This window comes from Lycium barbarum, chromosome 9, assembly GCF_019175385.1.
Source record: "Lycium barbarum isolate Lr01 chromosome 9, ASM1917538v2, whole genome shotgun sequence".
Taxonomy (NCBI): domain Eukaryota; kingdom Viridiplantae; phylum Streptophyta; class Magnoliopsida; order Solanales; family Solanaceae; genus Lycium; species Lycium barbarum.
The window spans coordinates 31,512,481-31,538,456 of record NC_083345.1 but is presented as its reverse complement, the minus strand read 5'-3'; the positions used below and the strand labels follow the sequence as shown (position 1 = coordinate 31,538,456).

General features: G+C 38.2%; 1 protein-coding gene across 2 annotated transcripts; it reads left to right on the top strand.

The window, feature by feature from the left end:
• On the top strand, positions 1-25,967 carry LOC132611049 (protein HUA2-LIKE 3-like). 2 transcript variants are annotated; one of them, XM_060325463.1, is made up of 12 exons: positions 1-460; positions 18,037-18,113; positions 18,764-20,797; positions 20,912-21,380; positions 22,757-22,865; positions 22,962-23,074; positions 23,169-23,356; positions 23,469-23,955; positions 24,084-24,513; positions 24,596-24,769; positions 25,400-25,456; positions 25,583-25,967. In XM_060325463.1, the coding sequence occupies exons 1-11, from the start codon at positions 335-337 to the stop codon at positions 25,423-25,425; spliced, it is 4,233 nt and encodes a 1,410-aa protein (XP_060181446.1). In that variant the 5' UTR covers positions 1-334; the 3' UTR covers positions 25,426-25,456; positions 25,583-25,967. The 2 variants fall into 2 exon arrangements, with proteins under 2 accessions (XP_060181446.1, XP_060181445.1); XM_060325462.1 differs by having other exon boundaries at positions 25,536-25,967.
• Positions 25,968-25,976: the final 9 nt, after the last annotated feature.

The following is a 25,976-nucleotide window of genomic DNA, read 5'->3' as shown; positions in this document are numbered from 1 at the left end:
ACCCCGTACTACTCACCACCACGTTCATATCTCTCTCTCTCTCATAATAATATGTAAAAACGCCCTTTCGCCTTAAAACTCTCTACTCCCCTTATTTCTCCTCTCTGAAAACACATTTAGGGTTAGGGTTTTAAAACCCCTAAATTATGTAAAAGTTTGGTGAATTTTGTGTTTAATTTGACCTATCAATCAATGACTGGGAATTTACATATCAAATTGTTGTTGTGTAGGGGTTGTTTTGGTGCCTTTATGTTTAGGAATCGTTTGAAAGTTTGTTACTTTAATTACATATAGGTGGTTTGATTAGGGTTTTGGGGTTTTTTTTTTTTTTTTTATGGCGCCGAGTCGAAGGAAAGGTAGGAGTAAAGCGGCGGCGGCGGCGGCTGCAGCTTGTCGTCAGTGGAAAGTGGGTGATCTTGTGCTTGCTAAGGTTAAAGGGTTTCCAGCTTGGCCTGCTACGGTATGTTGATGGTTTTTGTATTTTTTGTTGTTTCGCTTACTTTTGTGGGTATTTGTTGTTCTTTATTGTTTTTATGAGATTAGTTGCTTGTTTTGTAATTGTTGTGAGTTGTGGATCTGATGGTTTTGTGAAAAAAATCACCTTTTTACACTAGATTAGGGCCTATAAGTTCTTGAAATTGCAAAAAGACTGTAGATAGAAGTGTAAGAAGGGACACCCTATTATTTGATTAAGGCCTCTAAGTTCTTGAAAATGCAAAAAAACTGTAGTTTGAAGTGTAAGAAGGGACACCCTGGTAAACCGGTGGCAGCAGCTGCCGTCAGTGGAAAGTGGGTGATGTTGTGCTTGCTAAGGTTAAAAGGTTTTCCAGCTTGGCCTGCAATGGCTGCGTATGTTGATGTTTTTTTTTTTTTTTTTTTGTTTCGCTTACTTTTGTGGCTATTTGTTGTTCTTTCTTGTTTTCGTGATATTAGTTGTTTTTTTTGTAACTATTGTGAGTGATGGATCTGATGGTTTTGCCGAAAAGATCACTTTTTTAGACTGTGGGATTACACTGGGTGTGTTGTTGTTCACCTTTGTAGACTAGATTTTGGCCTTTAAGTTCTTGAAAATGCAAAAAGACTGTAGTTAGAAGTGTAAGAAACGATGCCTTAATCTAGAAACAACTGATTTCTTGGTTATACAGACAAGGAAGAGGTTGGGGGTACGTTTCTATTTTTTCTTTTTCCTCTTTCTGTTGTGGGTAGTCACTTTTGGTACTCCTATTTTGTCATTCTTTCTTGTTTTCAGGATACCGGTTTTTTCGTTTTCAACTATTGTGAGTCGTGGATCTGATGGTTTTGCTGAAAAGATCACCTTTTTAGACTAGATTAGGGCCTTTTAGTTCTTGAAAATGAAAAAAGACTAGTTAGAAGTGTAAAAGAATGAGACCTTAATTTAGAAACAACTGATTTTTTGGTTATACAAACAAGGAAGAGTTTGGGGTATGCATTAGGACTATCGTCTTACCCCTGAATCGTTGAACTGCCTCTGTTCATATTTATTTGTCCACTTTTGACTTTGCACGCCCCTTAAGAACTTAATAAATGAAGTAAATATTTTACCATAACACCAATTAATATTGGTGTATAGTCTCAATAGACTTGGAATATGATTTGGAAATGAGTAGTTAATGTTAAGGGGAAAACAAGAAAAAAAGTTTGTCTTTCTCTTGATTTGTTAAAGTGGACAAATAAAAGTTTTTTTTTTTTTGGGCGGACAAGTAAAAGTAAAAGTGAATGGAGGGAGTACATAGCTAGTTTACCTGATTTTGGAATCTAACAACATAAGACATTAAGTATAGCTACTTACTCTTGCTATATTGACATTAGTTATCTAACAAAAAGAAAGTAGTAGAACTACCAGTGCACTCCTAAATTGTATGGAGAATACTGTTTGGGTTTGACTGCAGAACTTGAAGGGTACTCAATTAGCACTTCTGCTTTTGTATCCAGTCGGGAATGTAGTGTATTTGGAGACGATTTGGGTAAATTTGTGTGAAGTTTCAGTATTTGGCTGTTTAATCACTTTATCAGGTTGATGTTCTGTGAACTAGAGGTTGAATATCCCATAAATCTTGATTCTCCTATCTTGTTACTCTGATACTTCGTCATTCTGTCAGAATTATTACTCTGGGAAGTAAATATATGTATTAACTTGTATATAACACTTTTTGGAGTCGGGAGTGTCTTTTTAGACACGCTTGAATTTCTAGTTTAGTTGTTAATCTCCTTGGCAAAATCTTTTCTTTTGGGATCAGAAAAGGTGTTCTTTGTGTGTGTTTTTTTTTTTTTTTTTGACAATTTTTCTTGAAAATAATCTATAGGTTTGATTGGTCTGCAGTAAATTATTTGCAGAATTATCCCCTTTGTACTCGGTTCTAGTCAGGCAGCAAGGATAGATATTACATTCTTTGTTTCATTTTGTGATGTAATGAAGAATTTTGAATCTTGTGGTCTTAAACCCAAAGGTGTGTGTAGTCTTAAATATGCCATGCCATTCCTATAAGAGAGTATCATTAAGGGGAAAAAAGGAATATTGAAACAAAGAACTTACTACATTTAGAGAGGTGGCATTTTCTTTGGAAGTAAGACACATAAATAAAATGGAAGGAGTATTTTTTTGTTCCTCTGTTCTTATTCTTCTTTCCTCATTTTGAATGAAAGATCTGGAATGATTCATGAGCATAAAAAGGAGCAACAAACAAGTTCAGCTAGTTTGCCAAGTTTTATGGTTTCAACTGAAAAAATCAAAAAAATAAATTTATCGTCTCATCTGATAGTCTGATGCTTCTAACAATCTAAAATCTGAAGACCTTGTAAGCAAAGTGAGCTTCTTTGGCAAATTAGTTAGGTTGGCATTAGAGTTTCATAAGGATTTACACAATTTCACTAAATTGACTTTTAACTATTGTAGAATAATAATGCTATTTATGAAATGAAACAGTAAATAAATGGTAAAAAAATTACTTTATGTTCGATCTTGGGTTGATAGCGGGAATCGAACCCACATCTTCTCCTTGGCAAAGAGAAATTTTACCATTCGACCATATCCGCATTTTTTTGTTTACGTTATGGAAGAAAGACATGTATATGTGATGTTAGATATTGACTAGAGCTAGTTATATATGAATTGGGCTAAAGATATATTTTACTACTCTAGGGGATTCTAATAGACTAGAAGTCCTTCCGAGCGCGGAGGATATTTTTGGTGTAGAAAGTCTCAAATTCAGGATCTTTCGCTGCGCGAATTTCCTGGAATAGAATAAAAGAAGCATCTGACTACTTCATGCTCCATTTGGCTCGGGTGGATATAGCTCAGTTGGTAGAGCTCCGCTCTTGCAATTGGGTCAATTTTCGTTCCCAACCCATGACCAATATAGGCTCGAAGCTTCCTTCGTAACTCCCGGAACTTCTTCGTAGTGGCTCCTTGCGTGATTTGGAATAGAGTAATTAAAATCTTCTTGGTAGAAAATTAAAGAGCTCCATGTAATAACTTCTATGAATATACACTAGGCTGCACAAAAAAGTTGTTTTAAGTAATTCCATCTCCTACAGTCCAAAGATGAAAATCTTTGTAATATTCTGAACCATTCATGAACATCACAACAAAAATTATCTAGTTAGTTTTTCATTTTTTTTTTGACACATGGCAATATGGCCAAGTGTCTTAAACATAGAATGGGGTGGCAATTGCATGATTTTTTAGAAAACAAGTGTCTATAACACTTGTCTTGTGCAGTTTCTCAAAAATAAATAAATAAATAACACTCGTCTTGTGCAGAGATTTCTCCTAAGCCTATGAATAGGCACAATTCATCCTTCAGCAGTATCAACTCTTAACAATCTTTCCTTACCTTTGTCTCACCCATACGTTCTTTCTCTTCCATTTGCTGTCATCCATATTTTTTATTGTCTTTTAGTTGTCTTTTATTTCCTCCTTCTAAACTTGCTAGTATTATTTAATTTTGTTGATTCCTGTATCCTCTAAAATTTAAAGGTAGGCTTGTTTATTCCCATTTCACGCAGCTGAAATAGTTTCTAAGATTGTCAGAAAAACCAAGATTAAAATCACAAAAATAAATATTCTTCATTTAGCAAAATAATAGCATTGAAAAATTAAATATTACTACAATAATATTTTTGAGTAAATACACGAATTGGCTCAAGTCTTGCTAGTGGAAAAACCAAGATAAAATATCAATAATAAACATTATTTATTTAGCAAAACAATAGCACTGAAAAATTAAATATTACTACGGTAATATTTTTGAGTAAATACACGAACTGGCTTGAGTCATGCTAGGCACTTTCCTAAGGAACTATTTCAGCATTGTGATGTGTTTCCCCAAGATTCAAAAAGCCTACTTCTATGTTTTAGAGCATACATGAATCTACAAAATAAATAATACCAGCAAGCTTAGGAGGAGGAAATAAAAGACAATTAAAAAATATGGACGAAAGCAAATGGAATAGAGCGAATGTATGGGGTGAGACAAAGGGAAGGATTGTTAGAATTGATATTGCTGAATGTTAACTGTTCAAAAAAAAAAAAAAGAACTGTGATACGGCTGAAGGATGAATTGTGCCTGTTGAATCTCTACATAACACAAGTGTTTTAGACACTTGCCTCCAAATAAAAAATCATGTAATTGTCTCCCTTTTCTATGTTTGAGACACTTGGTCATATTGCCATGTGTCGTTTTTTTTTTTTTGGAATACTTACTACAAAATATCTTGTTCTTGGGATCAGGAATGATTGTAGCAACATAAAGTTCCTTTGGATGTGAACATATAGATACCTTTAAACCTACCCGTCTCTGTCTCTATGATGCGTTGACTGATGCTCATGTAAAGGCAAAATGATGTCTGACATGATGTGTTAAAGTCGAGGAGCAGCTAACGAAGACTTAAAGACTTCCTAATCCAACCTTCTGTCGCTCCTACATCTCGTTGTAGTGAGTTTCGACTGCTAATTTGCTAGTGTGTCTAATATGCTTGACTGTCAGTCATGATACTCATGTAGCTTAATTTGGAAATTCTCTAGTTTTTTGATCTCAAGTTATGTCTAATGTATTTACCCTTGCATAGGTATTTCTTGTTCATTTAGATATTTTGATTCCTTGTACCCTCTTCCTTTCTCTTTACATCTCTTGTTTGTTTTCCTCTCTTTATACTCTTGTATTGTACTACCATTATTTCACTATTTTCGGTCTTCTTCTACGTTTTCCCTTACTACTCTCTTACTTCTTCATTGGGCTGCTTATTCCTTAAAAATCTCCTTAAACCGAGGTCTCAAGCTCCAAATATGTGAATGAGATGTTTAGGTTCAAAATAGGGAATTTATTGCATTATGTCCAGCGATTTTCGCAGGTGCCAATGCTGTCTATTTTTACCACTTAAACACGCTAGCTTGAAGGTCTACTTGAATAAAACCTGTGTTGCCTAGCTTAACTTTCTCCGGAGCAATGTCAATTTGGCATTATGATGTCATGGGGCATTTTTGCCAAATCAGGCTTAAGGAGGACATATTCATTGATTAATAAGGAGAGATATCTAGGTGATTATGGATCGTAAATTTGTTTTAGAAGACTAATAGAATCGAGAAAATGAATCATTTGCCTCTTTGACAAGTTAAAAGAGCATTACAAAGTATAATTCCTCTCATGATGCTAATATGGTAAAAGAAGGATAAAGTTGGATAATGTTCAGGAAGGATATTTGTCTTTCATTTCCCCTGCTAAGAAAGATAAAAGATATTACCTAGAGTTTGAGTAGTAACTTGCTAATATAGTGATGGCGCCTCTATTTTCCATTTGGTGCGTCAAGAGTGAATATGTACTCCCTGTTCGACTTTTCCCCTCCTTTGATCGACAAATCAATAAGAAGGCTAGGAACAAACAACGAAGTATTAAAATGTAAATGTAAAGTGTTTGAGTAGAAAAGAATTTTGATTGTCATTCTTCGGGAAATAATGGTTGCTGACATTGTGTGGAAACCCAATCATACTAGTATAGAGAAAAGGTGGAGAACTTGCGCAAAATATCGGCATTTCATTTAATCATATACAATAACATGGTCATCGTGTATGCACAAAATATTTGCCAAAACAGAAGATAGGTCCTCAGTTACAGAAATTCCTCCCTCAATGCTCTTGTTCTTCGTCCCTCCGAAGTACCCACAAAAAAAGACAATTGCGCTACTCCTTTTGTGCATCATGTTTGGCTTGCGACCTGGCGATGCACCATCTTCATCCAACTATTTGAAGGTGAAGCCTAGGTTAGCGAATGCTATCTTCTTTCTCTTTGGATTTTCAGCTATTTGATATCACTTTTGGTATCCATCCACGTAAGTATGTATTCCGCACCACTTTGTGGATCTATATTAGTTGGTCTGTGGCTCTTGTGCTCCTCTCTTTTTAGTTGCCTGTGTAGAATGACATTTACTGAAGATGATTAAAGACGATATATGTGATTGTCAGCATTTATTGCAACTCCATTATGTTTTCAAATATGTCTTAATTTGCCTGATCTTAAGTGACTTCACCGTTCTAGGCTATGTCATCCTGATGAATTGTCATATCCTTCTGGTCGATATGCTATATATAGTTGGAATGACAACTTTTAGTAGGCATTTGGACATGCGATTTCATCTCATGAGATGAAATCAGCGTTTGGACATGTGATTTCATCTCATGAGATGAAATCTCAAATCATCCAAAAAGGCATGATTTGGGATTTGAAATATGATTTCAAAAAATATAAATGTAAAATTTGGCCCATACGTTTATATTTTGTAAAAAAAAAAACCCATAAGTTGGTAGATATATTTACCAATCATGTTTACCAACCATAAGTTGGTAGTGGGAGGATTATATTAAAGAGTAGTTACATTACTATTCATGTTAAATTTTCCTTTTTATTGAACTAAAGTTTGATCAATTGATGTTGTATTTTTCAGAAAAGTCTTCTAGTAGCGTATTAATTTTATTATGATTTACTCATTTGGTAAGATTGAATAAGAATTAGAAATTTTTTGATGGTTTTCACAACTTGTGGTTTTCAAAACTGCAACTTAAGAAATCCAAATTGCATGTCCGAAATGCTCCCAGACACAGATTCCCAGGTAAGCAAAATAGATCCAAATCTGATTCTCTCTCCTCAGACCACCATCACAGCCCTCACTCCAGCGTGACTCCAGCTCTCTCTCTCCTCCATAGCCTCCATCTACAACTTTTTCTCTCTCTCCTCCATAGCCTCCATCTACAGCTTTTTCTAGTTCTTTTGCTTTCTCTCTCCTCCAAATCTTTTCAGATCTACCCTCCCTCTGACAGTGCCGGATAAATTTTCCGGCGACCTGTCAGTGCCGGAGAAAAAAAAAAACAAAAAAAAACAAAACTCCGGCGACCTGAGTTGCTGCCGGCAGAATCACCGGTGACATCTGACAGTGACGGCGACCACATCAATCAACATAAAACTCCTTCAGTTTCAGTGACTTTCATTAGAAACATGCAGGGCTCACACCTTTTTTTCATCAGTGGGGATAAATCCTTTGAACTGAGGAATACAGGGGATAAATATTATAACTGGTTTTCATTAATAGAAAGGGGCAAGAGATATACAAGCAAGATCAATATGGATATTCAGAACCTGAGATGGGTGTGCGAAGCGCTTATTCAAGCATCAAAAGGCACTGGTCGACTATATAGAAGGTGGGGTAGAAAACAACAACACAATCTTTTCAGAGTTTACCAAAATTTCAATGTTTATGGTAGATTTGTTCGCATAGAGGTTTGGCATGGTTCATCTAAAGCAGCAGTGATAATCCCTGAGATCAGCCTCAACAGTGGATGGTCAGATATTGCGAAGAAAATCCTTCAATTTCTGAAAGAATTCAGCGAAGCAGAGCCACTGCTTCCTCCTCCCCCATTGACAAAATCTTATCGTATAGCTGCTAGCATTGACAGATGGCCAGATATAAGTCAAGGAACCAACAAAAGAGAATTGAATGGAAAACATCCTTTGCACAGAAGCTTGGTTGGCACCTTCAATGATCCATTTCATCACAGTCCCAATCCCGAAACTATTCAGAAATGGTTCATTAGTAGATGGAGAGTTACTGCTGGCATCAAAGTCATACCTTTAGACCACAATCAGTTCCTCTTTGAGCTTCCTTCCAGGCAAGAGGCAATAAGGGTAAAGGCAGGGAATTGGTTCTGGAACGGAAGACATCTTTCTTTATCTTGGTGGTCGCATGACATTTTCTCATTGCAATCTGGTAACTGCTCGGAAAACATATGGTTGAAAGTTTTTGGAATTCCTCTAAATGCTTGGTCAATGGATACTTTTGAACATATAGGGGCTCGTTGCGGGGGTTATGTCGGTGTTGATGAAGATACGAAGAACAGAACCCACCTGATCTGGGCTCGCATCTGCGTCAAAAAATCAGCTATGAAGTTTCCGGCAAGTTTGAATTTTGAATTTGATGATAGGATCTTCGAATTGCCAATAATTAAGGAAATTCGGTCTTTTTCTTTACATGCTGGTCCTTCAACTGGTTTGCCCGAGGTTGGTAATAAAATGGGATCAAATTCTCTCTCAGCTCCATGTGCTAATACCATTAATGATTCACGTGACACACGTGTGGAAGAACCTGTGGAGAAAAGAAGGAATTCGAAGGATTTAAACACAAATGGGCCGGCCTTATTCTCTTCTAATAGTCAGGGTAGTAAGAAACACTACAAAGGGAGAACTTCATTAGCTTTGAACAACGGTTACTACACTAAAGGCCCACTTACAAGCAAACACTTCAAGCAACACAAAAAGAAGCAAGTGTGGAGATCATCTGTACCAAAGCTGGACCCATGCTGCTTCAGAGCTTCATCTTCCTTGAATGCTTCATTCTCTTTTGATCCTTTTGAACTAGAAATTCAAGCTTCTAGTCTCAGGGATTTAGAACTCATGGAGGGGACACTGTCCGAGCCTGAAGCAGATGATGAAGCGGTTCACGCAGGGCACTCGATGGACCCACATATACCCAAACCGATATTCTCAGCACTGTCCGTTTCAAATGAATCTGACTCTGGTATCTCATCTCAGTCCTACAGCAATTTTCTTCCTTTGCCTTGGCATGATCCACAAATTCAAACTGTTGATATCCCTGATGTGGTGGAAACCTCAAAATGGACGAAGTTGACAATGATGAAGGCTTGCAAAGTGTTGGGGGTAAATGTTGCTGGGTTTGAACATGAACTTCTAGGAATTATTCTGAGAATGGAGGAAAAAAGGAAAGTGCAGATTCTTGAGCAAAAAAATAAAACAGGAGAATTAAAGAAAGGGAAAAGCAAAGCAGTTACTGAACTTAAAAGATTGGATTGGGGTCTCCAGGACGGGAGTGGGAAGAAAGAGAGGGGCAGGTCTCACAAGGCTCATTCCAGATGAGAGTTAAAACACTCAGCTGGAATGTGCTCAACAATAAAGACAAGAGAAGCACTTTGAAATCTCTTATTCACAAGTGGGGAGTTGATATTATTTGCCTGCAGGAAACCAAAATAGAGACATGGAATCCATCTCTAATCAGGCAAATTTGGGGAAACAGATGGATCTCTTGGGCAGAAGTCAAAGCAATTGGTACCAAAGGTGGGATATTAATAATGTGGGACAAAAGAGCTTGGAAATGTGTTGATTTTGAAGCAGGAGCCTTTCTTTATCATGTAGATTCGAAAGTCTTGCTGAGGATTTCAAATGGGTTTTTACTAGTGTTTATGGCCCTCATACCAATCCAGAAAGGGAGGATCTTTGGCTCGAGTTAGCATCTATCAGGGGATTGTGGTCTGACCTATGGGTCATAGGAGGGGATTTCAATGTGTGCAGATTTGTGGGGGAAAGATTAAACTGCGTTAGAAGATCAAGGGCGATGCTGGGCTTCTCCAACACTATTCTAGACCTGGATTTGATTGACCCTCCACTTCAGGGAGCACAATTTACCTGGTCAAGAGGGGAGGAGTCTCTCCAAGCCTCTAGAATTGACAGGTTCCTTATCTCAACAGAATGGAGCGAGATGTTCAATACTATCAAACAGTACCCCTTGCCTAGAGTTTTTTCTGATCATAAACCAATTATCCTGGAAAGTGGAGATTGGGAGACCACACCTTCTTATTTCAAATTTGAAAACATGTGGCTTCAAGCTGAGGGTTTCATGGACATGATAGAAGGATGGTGGATTTCTTACACTGTATTAGGCACCCCAGACTTTGTGCTAATGCAGAAACTAAGGAATCTCAAGAAAGACATTACTAAATGGAATAGGGAGGTCTATGGAACAATCGAGACTCAAAGGAACAAGGCACTCAAAGAACTTTGGAAGCTGGACCAGTTAGCTGAGCTCAGAGCTCTCTCTACAGAAGAGAAAGGTCAGACATTGAATCTCAAACTTGAAATTCAGCAAATAGCAACCGCTGAAGAGATCTCATGGAGACAAAAATCAAGATGTTTATGGTTGAAAGAGGGGGATAAGAATACAAAGTTTTTCCAAAGAATGGCCAACTCTCATAGAAAGGGCAATACCATTGACAAACTCAAAATAGGGGATGAAGTAATTGAAGACAAAGGAAGGATCAAGGATGGTATTCTGGAGTACTATCAACAAATTTACAAAGAAACTGAATCTTGGAGACCCTCAGCTGTCTTTGAAGGTCTGTCAAGTCTCAACATAGTGGATAAAGAGGACCTTGAACTTCCTTTCACCGAAATGGAGATTTTAGAAGCTCTCATGACTTGTGCCCCTGACAAAGCTCCAGGCCCTGATGGTTTCACTATGGCTTTCTTTCAAAAATCATGGAACTTCATCAAAGCAGACCTGCTAGCAGCTTTTAATTTCTTTCATCAGAACTGCCAAATGGTGAGATCATGCAATGCCTCTTTCATTGCTCTTATCCCAAAGAAGAAAGGGGCCGCAGAGCTTAGAGATTATAGGCCTATAAGTCTTATAGGCAGTGTCTACAAATTGCTGGCCAAAATTTTAGCTAAGAGGCTCGGAAAAGTGGTGGATTCCTTAGTTTCTGGACAGCAGAGTGCTTTTCTGTAGAATAGACAGATCACTGATTCTTCTATGATTGCCAATGAAGTGCTAGACTGGAAAATTAAAAGTGGTGAGACTGGGATCCTATGCAAATTAGATATTGAGAAAGCTTTTGATCAGCTTAACTGGGCTTATTTAGTTAACATTTTGAAGCAAATGGGTTTCGGGGAAAGGTGGATAAGGTGGATTTATTTCTGTATTTCGACAGTGAAGTTTTCAATTTTGGTGAACAGAAGTCCAGTTGGGTTTTTCTCTTCTCAAAAGGGACTCAGGCAGGGGGATCCATTGTCCCCTTTCCTCTTTATCATTGCGATGGAAGGATTATCTCAGCTGTTAGCAAAGGCCAAAGAACTTCAGTGGATTCAAGGGTTCCAAGTGGGCAGAAATCCTTCCACCTCAGTCTCAGTCTCTCATCTACTCTATGCGGATGACACCCTTATATTTTGTGGAGCTGATTGTCAGCAGGTCTCTAATCTCAACACTACCCTCATGATCTTTGAGGCCATCTCTGGACTTCATATCAACATGCGTAAGAGCACTATATATCCAGTGAATGAAGTGACCAACCTAGAAGCTCTTGCTGATATTCTTAGCTGCAAAACAGGCTCCTTTCCCACCACCTATTTGGGACTTCCTTTGGGTGCTAAATTCAAATCATCTGGGATATGGAGTGGGGTCATTGAAAGAATGGAGAAAAGACTAGCCACTTGGAAGATGCAATATCTCTCATTGGGTGGCAGGCTCACCCTCATCAAAAGTGTCCTAGACAGCATTCCCACTTACTTTATGTCACTCTTCCCTATGCCAACCTCAGTTCTAAAGCAAATTGACAGGCTTAGAAGGAAATTCCTATGGGAAGGTAACAGTGTTACTCATAAATTCTCTTTGGTCAAATGGCAATCAGTTATTCAACCCAAAGGCCAAGGGGGGCTGGGGATTAGAAATCTTAAGTTTCATAACAATAGCCTACTCATGAAGTGGCTTTGGAGATATGGTCAAAATGAGGCAGGGTACTGGAAGGAAATCATCAAAGCTAAATATGGTATTCAAGACCACTGGACTGCAAAGAAAAGCAATGAACCACATGGTGTTGGAGTATGGAAACACATCAGTAGTCTCCAAGAGGAATTCTTCCAGGCTGTCTCATTCAAGGCTGGAAATGGGCTCAAGATCAGATTTTGGCAGGACAAATGGCTTGGGGACACTTTAGTAAAAGATTTATTTCCCTCACTATTTCTGATAGCTTCTAACAAAGAAGCAACATTAGCTCAATATAGAGTTAACTGTTGGACACCAATTTTAAGGAGAAACTTACAGGATTGGGAAGTTGATGATTTTCTTTCTCTATTAGAAAGTTTGGGACAAAGTACTTTGGTGGCAAATTTTCAGGACAGAATACTCTGGGGCAATTCTAAGGAAAAGATTTTCACTGTGAAGGAATGTTACAACAACTGGTGCTCTCAAAATAGCCTTTTAGAGGTTTGGCCTTGGAAGCTTGTATGGAGAACCAGACAGCCTCTCAGAGTTACTTGCTTCACTTGGACTGCACTGAAGGAAGCATGCCTAACACAAGACAATCTTAGAAGGAGAGGTGTAATAGTTGTTAGCATGTGTACCATGTGCAAGCAGACCAATGAAAGTGTCAACCATCTATTTTTGCACTGCCCTGCAGCAGCTAGCCTCTGGTTTTTCTTCTACTCTATGCTTGGTCTACAATGGGTAATGCCCTTCAACATCAAAGATGCATATGCTAGCTGGATACTCTGGAGAGTTGACAAATCCATTAAAAGAATTTGGAGAATGATCCCAGCAGTAATTTTTTGGACCCTATGGAAGGAGAGAAACAACAGATGCTTTGAAGGAATCTCAACTCCTATTTGCTCTCTAAAGTCTAGGTGTTTAGTTAGTCTTTTTAGTTGGCATTTTTTGCCCCTGTAAACAATGTGGGTAACTTTTTAGATTTTATCAGCTCCTTTTCTCTAGTTCAGTAGAGATAGGATATCTTTAGACTGTTCTACAGGTTTTGCCAAGCCTGTCAGCTTTTCCCATCTGTAACCTTGCATCTTCTTGATGTTTTACTAATGAATTTTATTACTTTACCAAAAAAAAGATGAAATCATGTCCAAACAGCCCTTAGTAGGCGTTTGGACATGCGATTTCATCTCATGATCTCATATTATGAGATGAAATCCCAAATCATCAAAAAAAGATATGATTTGGGATTCCAAATCATGATTTCAAAATTATAAAATGTAAATATTGACCCATAAGTTTATATTTTGTAAAAAAAAAAAGATCCATAAGTTGGTAGATATATTTACCAACCATTTATATCAGATATTAAAAGATCTACAAGTTGGTAGTGTATTTATAACCATGTTCAATTTTACATTTTATTGAACTAAAATTTGATCAATTGATGTTGTATTCTTTAGAAATTCCTTCTATTAGCGTATTAATTATGTTATGAACTATGACTTGCTCATTTGGTAAGATTGTATAAGAATTGAGAATGTTTTGAAGGTTTTCACAACTTGTGGGGATTTTTATGTCTATAAGAAAAAACACAACTTAAGAAATACAGATTGCATGTCCAAACGTGATTTCATATCATGATTTGAAATCATCTGATGAAATCATGTCCAAACGGCTTAGAGTGTAATTTTTTTAGAAGGGACAGCTTTCAGAGTGTGTTTCCACCCACTAATCTAATGCTGTTTCCATTTCCTTCTTTAAAAGCAATGTTTCCGCTAAAGGTTTCACATTCCTTCATGATACTTGTCCATATTTTTGTACTATACTTGTGTAATCACTGCCTTCATATGGTACAAAGGGTGTAATCTAACATTTCTTGTGATTTAGATACATCAAGTAAATGTCGTTAATAGCACACCAATATGCTGTAAGAAATATGTGAATTACGGGGTTGTAAGTCAACCACAATATAGTGTTGCTAAAAGTTTGTTTGGCCTTGCTTATACTGTGAAGTTGCGTAAAGCCTGAGTTGGGCTTCTGCTTAGGTGACACTATTGTCAATGAGCACCAGTATAATCGGCAAACCAGTATATAAATTGTTGACAAAACATTATGAATGAATTGACTGGTGATTAGAAGCGTGTTACTAAAAATTAGTTATATAAACTTAAAATTGCATTTGTACATCAGAATTAGAAATAATCTATTTTCGAACTTGATAGACATGGTCTTCATTTCACATATCTTGCTTAATTGTAGCTTTTACAGACGATTGTTTTTTGTACTAACATGATTCATATATATATATGACGCTGCATTGTACGAAAACGAGGGAATATGTCGTATTAATGTAAGCCTCGTTTTAGTTGATAAATGTGTGCTATTGTTGTATGTAGATTAGCTAATAAAAAAGGACTGTACATTAACTTGCATTTGCTTATTTGGTTTGACGATAGTTTGTTTAATTAGCCTCATTTCTCATTCTTGCTGTCTCTTTGTTTTGGTTTATTTGTTAAATCCTTTTAGCAGTCAAGTATCGTAGGAAAATGTAATTTTACTAGGCACATCCATGGACGTTATAATTGGCCAGTGTGAAGTTTCTCGGTTGTAGAACTTTTGAAGATATTGACGACATTATAAAAGATACACAAACATATCTACCTAAGATCATTACAAGTAGATTTGTGAAAGAAAAAGGACAGAATTGATTTTATTAAGCCCTATGTGATATGTGGATGAAAGCTATTAGAGCATCAGGTTATATTCGTTGCCGCTTTGAGGCATTGCGTTTTTGTCTTTATATAGATGTTATTCAACGTGCTTGAACTTGCACTGTTTCTTGAAAATAGGTGGTGAAAGTCTTCTATTGGATTAAAAATGATATGAAAACAAATGGACCATTGGGAGTGTATTAGATTTATGTTCTTTCATTTTTGGCTTTGCTGATGTAGAAAGTATAACTTTCATTACCCTCATAAAGCTATGATACTACAATGACTTGGTACCTCACACATCCACGAAGAAATTGAAATAGGCTGTAGTTGTGAACTTCATTTAAATCCTTGTCAATTACCCTTTTCAAATGGCTAGCCGACTGGAGAGGGTGGTTCTTAATTGGTTTGGGGTGCATTGGGTGATGCCGAGCACAGTGAAGGAGGCTTTGCATAGTTGGGGATTTAGGAGGCGGAAGAGAAGTCCTAGGGCATGGAATATTGCCGCTTTAGCTATTATGTGGGTCATATGGAGAGAGAGAGAGAACAAGATTTTGTAAAGTTGCAGAATAGTCTCTTGTTTCTAATTTCCTTTTGGTGTTTCTATGATATCCCGATTTGTATGGAAGATTGGTGCCTCTCCTTTAGAGAATCGTATTTTGATGTAGGTTCTCTTTTTTTGGCATACGACTTGTATACAGGGGTTCCCCCCGCCCCCCCGCCCCAATTGTTAAGAAAATTATTACCTTATATATATATAAAAAAAACTCCTTTTCAAATTCGAGTTCCAACAAGTAAAAAGAACTCATTTAATGCTAAAACAACCTTTTTAAAAAATAAAAAAAAACTTATGTAATGCTAATATGTGGGTATTGAAGTTGTCCCTCATGGGGAAAAGTTGCGTGCCTCATTGGAGATATGGTGCACTTCGCCCCCAGTGTGGCCTGTAAAACATTGAATCGAAGCCAAAGGTAGTAAATATGTTTGTACGGAGTATGGACACAAGATCTTTACAAGCAAAATTGTGATGGGTACTTATTAGATTTGAGTGAAGTAGAGAGCGTAGGAGGACACTGAGCATTTTTGAGGCTTGCTTAAGCCCTTTAGTCTGGTGTAAAGTAGAATGTTTTGCCTCATTTAGCTGTATACAACATTACATTGCGGCGTGCATTTAAGTGCTCATTGGGTCTATCTTTCCAGAGTGTCACTAAACACTAAATATGGTTGACAAAGCGGTACTTTAATGGTTAAGAAAAGGTTATTGATGGGCATTTTTGGTATCTGGAATAGGAAATTGAAAATATAGCATAAAAATTGGTAATTGTATTTTAAATGTGAACGTAATTTTCATTTTTGCATCTGAATAAAAATAATCTGGATTAGGTTTTGAGCCTGGTTGACGTAAATTTTGCTTGATGTGTTGCATAACTCTTGGTCCACGTGGTGAAATATGGCGGATACTTCGTGGAGGTGTGTTGCAAGGTGGTCTGAACGCCACCTTTGTTACAAATAAATAATTATTGTATATTATTGTTATTTTCTGCTTGTAACACATATAGTCTTCTTCATTTGTGCCTTTTCCACTAGATGGTGTTTTTTGAATTTCAGTTTGTAGATTTTGTTTGTATGACAACATTACTATGTCATTGAACATTGTTTGACTACTTTTAGAGATTATTCAGATGTACATGATTTATTTTCTATAATAGTTGCCTGGGTTGTGTACATAGTCATCTTGAGAAAGCAAGTGTCTGTCACAAAAAAAGATACATTACCACACAACAAGTTTATCATATTGTTTTTTTTATGCTGTGAAATAAAGGTCTGATCTAAAATTTACACGAGAAGAATTGCTACCGTTGAACTTAAAAGTATCTAGTATTATTTAGTTTCTCTGAAAATATACTCCCTCCATTTCAAAATAAGTGGTGTTTTTAGCTTGGGCACACTCCTTAAGAAAAACTACTCGTTCCTAGAAAGTAAGATGTATTTTTACCAACTTAGCCTGAATAAATACCTTGCAAAAGATGTTACCTTCTCAAAAAAAAAAACCTTGCAAAAGATGTAGCTCTTTAGTAGTTTCTTGGTTATGTAAAACTCCCTTTATTTAATTAAGGGGAAAATTGGAAGAATATCAGTAATGCCTTCTTGATATGTGAAATACCACTTATTTTAAAACAAAATGAAAAGGTAAAAACACCACTTATTTTGAAATGGAGGGAGTATTTAGTATTGACAAGAGCTGTTTTTGATGCAATAGTTTTCGGGCATGAGTTTGTTTTTAACAACATAGTAACCCTTGGGAAAAAAAGAAACAAAGAAAACTATATAGTCATCACTATGTTTTTTTTTATTTATAAATATGGTGTACGGCCAGGTTGTGCGCACCTAGACTATTCCACCGGTTCCAACTACCTTCGACCAATACAGGGTGCCAGGTAACTCTTCCCACCAAGGCTTTAAGTAGATAGGAAGGAATCACGTACTGTTTTTTTTATTTGTTGGGATCTGAACCCTTATTTAAGGTTTGCACCAATTCGTTGACCACTAGGCCGCACAATTAGTTTTACAAGCATAACCTCTTAGTGGGCCGTCGAGTGAAGGACATTCTATTTATGGAAAAGTTCGTTTAGTTATTGGCTTTTTTTGGTTCTGAAAATTTTGCAACTTAAACTCTATGAAGCCTATCAAAGCCAGAGGACTAGATCGTCAAGAGGATACCTTAAATACTGCAGGCAGCATCTGTTGATGTTTTACCTTTTACCGATGACTGGGATTTTCTTCGAATTTAATTAGGAATCAATATCCTATAGGGTACAAATAAGCATTAATTAAGGGAAAATTTAATGGGTTTTTGTTTTCCATCAAGCATATGCAACCAATAATTTTGTCGATACATTTTCTTTTGAAACATTCCAAACGGACTGGTTCATGTTCTTTTTAATAAGTTCACGGGTTTGAATACTGCTGTAGACAAAAGTTCGGTGTTTAAGTTGAGAAGGGTAATGGGCCAGGTCCATTATATATATATATATATATTGAGTTTTGAACTCTGTGCCACTGTTCTTGGGGATTTCTCGGTTTTAAAAGGAGTTCCATTAATAAGTTATTGCTTATCCTAATTTTTTTTCCATTAGGTCCAAATTTGTGTATTCTCACATGATGGCCAGCAGCACCTAGTTGCTTTGTTCGTCTATTTCCTTTATCTCTCATTTGATTAACAGCGGAAGCTGTGGAAGGAGAGGTCTAAACATGCTTTTGTGTCTTATGACAGGTGAGTGAGCCAGAGAAGTGGGGTTATTCGAGAGACCGGAAGAAAGTGTTAGTTTACTTTTTTGGAACACAACAAATGTGAGTATTCTATTTCTTGATCGTGACATGTTTTTTTTCTTCTGACCCTTGGTAACTTCTGTGTAGTTTGACCTCTTTCAGTATTTGCAAACTCGATTGATTGAAGTTATCTTGTTGCTTAGATTTCTTAGAAGTATTATCTGTACTTTTGGTAAGATAATGTTCATCAATAGATGCATTCACTGTTGAAGTGCGCTTTAGAATTAAGAGTTTATCACCTTGAAATTAAGAGAAGAAACAATGTTTTGAGGATGTATAATGAACGTCAGGAATTCAAGGTTGTTACAGAATTTCTTGCAGATGCACCATTTAGTAAGATTCATTGACCTTTTTTTTTTTTTGGTGTATTAGGAGCTTCATATGTTAATTGCTAGATGTTGATAGTTTTAACTGAAAAAGTAGTCTAACTCAATTTTTAGCCTGGGAGTTCAATAAGGCTGAGGTTTTTCGACCACATTTAATTTGGCTACCCCATTATTTTTAATCATATGAAGGTAATCACATTTCCTTATATCCTTTACTGTTGGAGGCTTAGAGCGGTGTTTCCTGTTAATTCTGGCTTGTCTTCATTCTTTGCATGTGTGACATCTTTTATTTTCTATTCTTCCATTCCATGACTTCGATATTTGGTAATTATTTTCTGAATTCAGAGCCTTCTGCAATCCTGTGGATGTCGAAGCATTTACCGAAGATAAGAAACTATCTCTCTTTGTTAAACGTCGTGGAAAAGGTGCTGATTTTATTCGTGCTGTGCATGAGATTATTGATTGCTTTGAGAAGTTGAAAAAGGAGCAGCCTGTCAATGGTAATTCTACCGATGAATTGGTTGTTAGGAGTGACAATGAGGTTGTTGAATTAACCAAAACTCATTTGGAGGGTGAAGCTCTCAACACAATTGAATCTTCATCAAAAGAGAACCTTGGAGATGAAAGTGAACCAGACATTGAAAACGAGCCTGGCGCAGTTGCTGCAAAAGACGATGTATCCCATGATGGTGAAATGCTGTCAGTTGATCCTACTAGTGCGGAGGTTATGGATGTGCCAGCTACAAAGACTTATTCTACCCGAAGGAAAATTGTAGGTGGAAGGTCAAGAAATGGTGCTATGGAGAGAAGGGCTCCATCTGCTCGCAGGTTGAGAAGTTCTTTGAGGACCGATCCTGAAGTACATCAAAATCGTTTGTTGCCTTCTGGTCCTCACAGCATTAATGCAGGATATGGTGGTAATACAACAAGGGATAGATCTGCGAGAAGGAACAAAATGGATGGAAAACCATCAGATGGTTTAGATAGGAACAATATGGATCAACCTGCTTTTGTTTCTAATGGCAGCACAGAAGAGAGTGATTCTGAAATTGCTACTGTGGATTCTGGAAGCATTAGCTTAAATGAAGGCAGCAGTGTTGAATCTGGTTGTAAACCTGTCTATAGGTGTGCTGTGCAATGTGAATCGGAGGTTGAGTTGAGCCAAAGACTTGAGTTCCAAAGTAGCGCGGTAATACTCAAGAAGAAACGGAAGCCAAGTAGAAAGAGGCTGCACACTGATTTAACTGAGTCCTCTGCTGGTTTAGACAAAGATACAGCTTCGGAGACACTGACTGCTAGAACTACAGATCTCCTGCCGGGTGACCTTGTAAAATCTGATGAGAAAAATTCCAAGGAATTAAAGGAAGATGGCGATGATCACTTACCACTGGTCAAGAGAGCCAGGGTACGTATGGGTAGGTCAGCACCCGAAGGGGAGGTGCTAGATAATGAGGTACTGGATGATGCAAAATCACCAGGAACTTCTGATAAGTCTTTGGAACAGGTACCTGAGGGAGATGGATCTTGCCTTCAGAACTCTACTTGTATAAAAAGTGATGCATATGATTCATCTCCATCGAAGAAATGTTCTGCCAAGAGACCGCCGTTTTGGGAAATCCGTAAACAGTTTGGTGGTTCGCTGGATGGCGAGTCTGCTTTACCTCCATCCAAACGGCTTCATCGTGCCTTGGAGGCCATGTCAGCTTATGCTGCAGATGATGACAAACAAGTTGTGGATGGGCTTTGTAGAATGAAGACATCTATCAACGAGTATTGCTCGAGTTCCAAGGAGGTTTCCTCTGAGCTGTCAGGTAGTATTAAACTTGAGAATAACTCTGATGTGGGTAGAATGGGAAGCCCAGCTAGTGCTGTACAGGAAGATGCTACTATTGTGGCCAGTGCTAAAGTGCTAGTAGCTCAGGAAGTGCTAGCTCTTACTACACCTGTAGCTTGTGGTGATAGCTCAGCAAAGGAGTCCTGTGAAGATAAATGTGATGTCTCGGACGCTGTTATACAGACGCCTCAAAAAGTGGAGTCATCAAATGACTGCCCTTCTAGCACTTTTGTTGCACATTCTGCTAATGCCATGTCTGGTGGTGAGTTGCAGGGTACCTTCAAATGTGGACGTCCCTCACCAATGGCAGTCATGACATCTGATGAAAATTGTGAAAATGAAGCTGCTGAGTCACCAAAACATTTCGAAGATCCAATTTCTGAAGCATCTGGGAAATCCGCGGATTGTGGATCTAATGATGAGGTTATAATGAGTTCACCGGAAAAAGGTGGTATTACGGGGTTAGGTGGTGCTGAGGCTGAATGTGGTAAAAATAACAAGTTGTGCCAGGTTTCGTTAGATGTGAGCATTCAAGACAATGAAGAGTAAGATATTTTCATAATTTCCAATCATAATTTATTAGTCACCATCTTATTTGCTCTTAGTCCCTAATCTGTTGTACCTGATGTATTGATTCTTTCCTGTATGCCTTATCTTAGGTCAATTAGTATGAAAGAAGCTGGATCGGCATCAAAGAATATAAGCGCGACTTCATCTTCAAGTCCTGAAAAAGTTGTGGATGTGTCACTCAAGGAGTTGCGCATGTCTGGTTTGAGCTCTGTATCTGATGATCAGTTTGGCGACAAAGCTGTCTCAACCACCCTTTCGTCATCCTCTCTTACTGATGGGATGGACTCCTTTATTAGGGCATCTACACCAAATACTTTAACTTGCAACATATCTACTGTAGATAGTAGCATGCATGCAAGTATTGGAAGCTCTAGTCCCTTCCCTTATCAGTTACATGATAAACCAAGGACCGATGGGAAACTGAGCAGCAGAGGAGAAGCCAATGTTGCTTTAGGTTCCTTTGAGGCTACTCTTGGGATACTGAGAAGGACAAAAGAAAGCATTGGGCGGGCCACACGTGTTGCTTTAGACATTGCTAAATTCGGTGTTGCTTCCAAGGTAAAATTGCGTACTTTTTGTCTATAAGTTACTTGGACTCTTCAAAAGTGTTGCCGCACCCATGTCGAATCCTCCAAAAATACACTACTTTTGAAGGATCGGACACGCACCCGACGACATTTTAGGAGAGTCTGAGTAACTTACATCAGTTTCGTCCCTATAATTTTCTTTTTAATAGTTTGTTATGGTGTGTGTTACCTTATCTGCTGAATCTTCTTAGAGCCCGTTTGGATTGGCTTATAAGTTGCTTATAAGCTGTTTTCAGCTTTTTTTGAGTGTTTGGCTGGCCAGCTTAGTCATTTTGTGCTTAAAATAAGCTCAAAAAAATAATTGGGCCCATTTAACTTAGCTTATCTAAAACAGCTTATAAGCCAAAAAAAAATAAGTTAGACTACCCCAACTTATTTTTTTTACAGCTTATAGGCATAAGCACATCCAAACAGGCTCTTAATCTGTTCTCCTCTTTTCCCCTGTACTACTGCAAATAACTATCTGTAGCTCACATGAATAATGGTATCTTCTTGGTTAGGATGTGTGTTCCCAACCCCCCCCCCCCCCCCCCCCCCACACACACACACACACACACACACCTGTTTTTTGGGCAGTTTACAAGCTGTCAGCCTTTTTATTTAGTGTATACTTATTTCTGCGTGATTCACTGGGTGAGGGAAAAAGGGGGTCTGATTGGAAAGGAAGTTTGTTGCTTGGTTGTTTAACACGAAATTTGGTCCTATATGTCTTGAGGGACTGTGAAGTTTGTTAATTCCGAACTGGGAGGGGGCATGATGTTTATGCATTTTAAGAGGATTGTGTGGTATAATTTGGAAACACATTTATGTTCTTTTGTTGGCTGAAGTTTGATTGATATAGAGATGTCTATGGTGATTCAAGAGTTATAATTGATATATTGTATGGATAGAATTCGAGAAATGGAGGTAAAGGTTTTACATCTGTCCTCTTTGAGAAAAAATAAACAAACTACAGGTACGATAAGGTGAGGTTAATCCTGAACCTGGTTGACATTTGTATCCTGCGTTTCCCTGCAAATATTGAACTAATTCGCTTTCCTGGATGTACATTTGATATAATTTCTTAGCTTTAGTTAAGTTTAATTACTTTTTTCTTTTTCATCTTCACATAAGTTGTTGGAGCAGGGGCTTTTTGGTTTTGTGCCAATAGTTTAGCTGTATTTGACAAGTCCTTAAATCGTGGCCCCTTGTCCCATAAAAACGGAAACATAATTCGCAATTTGAAGTTTTAGTTTTTATTGATTAGGATCGGGAAGTTTGGAACTTGCATCTTTTATTTCTCAATATGCATGGTGATTCTGTTTCGTGGTGGTGATGTTATTTTTTGGTGTTGAATGGTGAATTCAGGTTGTGGAGATCATTGCTCAAAAGTTGGAAAACGAGTCAAGCTTACATAGAAGGGTGGATCTTTTCTTTCTTGTTGATTCTATTGCACAGTTTTCTAGAGGACTTAAAGGTAACTTGTATGAATAACTTTGCGGCATTGCACTTGTATGCTTCTTTTGTATCTTCCGGGTACGCTGTTATTCCCTGCTTATATTTGTAATTATAGGTCACATTGGTGGCATATATCCTTCCGCGATTCAGGGACTATTGCCACGCCTAGTATCAGCAGCTGCTCCTCCTGGAAGTGGTTCCCAGGAAAACCGAAGGCAATGTTTGAAAGTAAGAGAAACATTTTCTTTTTCTATTCCTTTCGTCACATGTCAAATTTAATGTTGGGTCAAACCCTAGATCTCATTGTCTTGTTTCTTGATAGGTTTTGAGGGTTTGGCATGATCGGAAGATTCTTCCCGAGTCAGCTATTCGACCCTACATACGAGAACTTGAATCCTTTTGTGGTTCATCATTGAGTCGTGCACACTCTCGACGTCCCATGAGGACAGAAAGATCTTTCGATGATCCAATTAGAGAAATGGAGGGCATGCTGGTTGATGAATATGGAAGGTAACTTATTTAGTTCCTTTGTAGATGTTATTGTTAAAGGAAAAAAGATACTTATGATATCCGACTTTTTCCCTTGAGATGCCTCGATTGTGAGTCTTATTGTACTTTTCAGCAATTCAAGTTTTCAACTTCCTGGGTTTCGTATGCCTGCAATGCTTAAGGATGAAGAAGTAAGTGATTCTGATGGTGAGAGTTTTGAGGCTGTCACTCCAGAACACCCTGCTGGAAAGCCCAATGGGGAGGATGCCATCCTGGCTAGTGAGAAGCACAAACATATTCTGGAAGATGTTGATGGTGAACTTGAAATGGAAGATGTGTCTCCTGTGTGTGAAGGTGGAAGTGCTTCCATCAGTTGCAGTGTCGGAACAGATTCTGCTCAGATCTCATGCCCTGATGATGGGAACAGTTTTGGAGCCCCCTTCCATCCCCCCCTTCCGGAGGATGGTCCCCCCTCAGCTCCTCCTTTGCCAATATCCCCCCCTCCACCTCCACCACCTCTGGCCTCAGTTACACCTGCATCATCTTCTTTTCCACCTCTGTCTTCTCTATCGAATTCTGCCCCCAGTAGTGTTCAGTCAAACTGTTCAATGGGTTCCCAGGTACATTTGTTTTGCTCCTTTCTTGAGCTATGAGCAACTCTCTTCTTGTGAATTTGTATTTGTAAGATCAAGCTATTGCTTGATAGAATTATTGTAACACGTGGAATCTTAATGTTGGTGTTCTGCAGAATATCAAAGACAACTTGCAGGAAACTGTTTTTCAGCAGTGTACAGTTGCACAAGCTCATCCGGCTGTCCCAGATGCTATTCATTGTCAACCCTCCGATGGCAGAGAGATTCATGCTAAGGGATCGTTGAAGGTCCTTGACGCTGCTAGTTCACGTCCTTCCAGCAATGGAGCTGTTTCTCATCCACCATTCTGCTTGTCTAATGGAGTGCAGCCACCTGACGGGGCTTGTGGCAAGGGCTTCCATTTGCGGCCACCTCACCCCGCTCCTTCAAATCAGTTCTCTTATGTTCAGGCTGATCAGCGGAGGGATATAGCAACTCCTTATTCCAATGTACAGCATATGCCAAGTTTTTCCAGAGATCGTAGTGGAATGAAGTCAGTGCGACGTGAAATTGCAGAAAGTTGGATGCCACAATCCCATTATTCTGGTTAGACTTCTGCCATTCTGCAATGCTGAGTATTTCTATTGTCTATATTTCCTTTGGTTTCACTGTTGCTCGTCTCTTTCAGGTCCATGCTACCCAGATGGTTCCAGAGGTCACTATGCTGCTGCGCCATATCCTATTCCACGTGAACCACCTTTACCGAGCCACAAGTGGGGTTACCCTCCCCGAGGTATGAATAGGAGGGAAATCTTTAATCACAGACCGCCGCCTGACCGCCTGATTCCAGTGACATCTAGAGGTTGAATATCTTTTATCCATGTGGAAACTGCATATACTGTTGCTCTATTCCGGTGTACTTCTGTTTTTGAAGTACCCTTCGCGTCTTAAGCGTGACTTTAATCCACCAGGTTTCAATTTTCTCGAAGCCTTCCGATTGTGACCCATTTTAAGCTGGTATATGGGGCATGGGATGCATAACTTGCACACTGCATCAAATTTCTCTTTGAAGCTTGGCAAGAACATAACCGGAATTTTTTACACTGACGTGCAGTTGTAGATTGCAGGCCTTGATTTTACACGTGCTAAAGTACTTTCTTTACTAGCTTTGCTGTTAATATCCAAACAGAGTCGTTTACTGTATAATTGTAGATAGGGTGGAGTTGATGGTGGAAAGCAAAACATTTTAAGCATTTAAGTGGGGCCCGAAATAGCATGACCTTTCAATGTGAAATTGAATAATAATAAACAAGTGCAGGCTCCAAGTAATAAAGACAGAAGGATGAGTGGCGTGTCAGTTTATTGGTTTTGTGGGTTGCCTTGCTCTTTCTAATTTGTTTTTTTTTTAATTATAATTAATGCAATAAACGAGAAGGTATTTTCTCCTAAGAATTTTTTTTACAATACTTAGTTGGTGGCTTCTGCTGTGCAGGTCCTGGCTTTTGGAGACCAAGATAAGATGACCCAGGAGTGGAAGCTACAGCTGCTGGTACTGCTATTATTTTTTTTTTTTTTTTTTTCAGTTTAGATAGTGGTTTCATGTCATTCTTCCTGACCTGTTCTTGCAGGTAGTGCGGCTTTCTTTATACTAATCTTAAGAGCAATTTGTACGCAGAGGTGCACTGAAGGAGAGAACAGCGACGCCATTCATGCTTGTATATATGTATCTAGTGTTCCTTTGCAATTGTAGAGGGGATAATCCATCGTCTGGAGAGCTCTGTAGCATATTCCTAGGCAGCTAAGTTTTGTATATTACTTATAATGTTTTTTCCTTTTTCTCAATCTGTTTATGGTCTCTCTTCCTAGCGTTCAGAGGTTATATCAACAACATTTTGGCAATAGTTAGGGCATTTCAGGATACTCATCATGTGCACCCATTGTTACTGTAGTCTCACATGGTCCCTGTATATTCTGGAGGATCTCACCGCATTCAGTGGTATCAGAATTGTGAAGCTGAAGCGTAATGTGATAGATAAATTAAAAGCTGTGTTGTCTCTTGATAGCAAATT

Excerpts from the sequence above, each read along its gene's own strand:
- LOC132611049 (XM_060325463.1), top strand. The coding sequence starts at position 335 with ATGGCGCCGAGTCGAAGGAAAGGTAGGAGTAAAGCGGCGGCGGCGGCG. Across the intron at positions 18,114-18,763 it reads TTTTTTGGAACACAACAAAT|AGCCTTCTGCAATCCTGTGG; the intron begins GTGAGTATTCTA and ends TTCTGAATTCAG. Across the intron at positions 23,956-24,083 it reads ACTGTTCAATGGGTTCCCAG|AATATCAAAGACAACTTGCA; the intron begins GTACATTTGTTT and ends GGTGTTCTGCAG.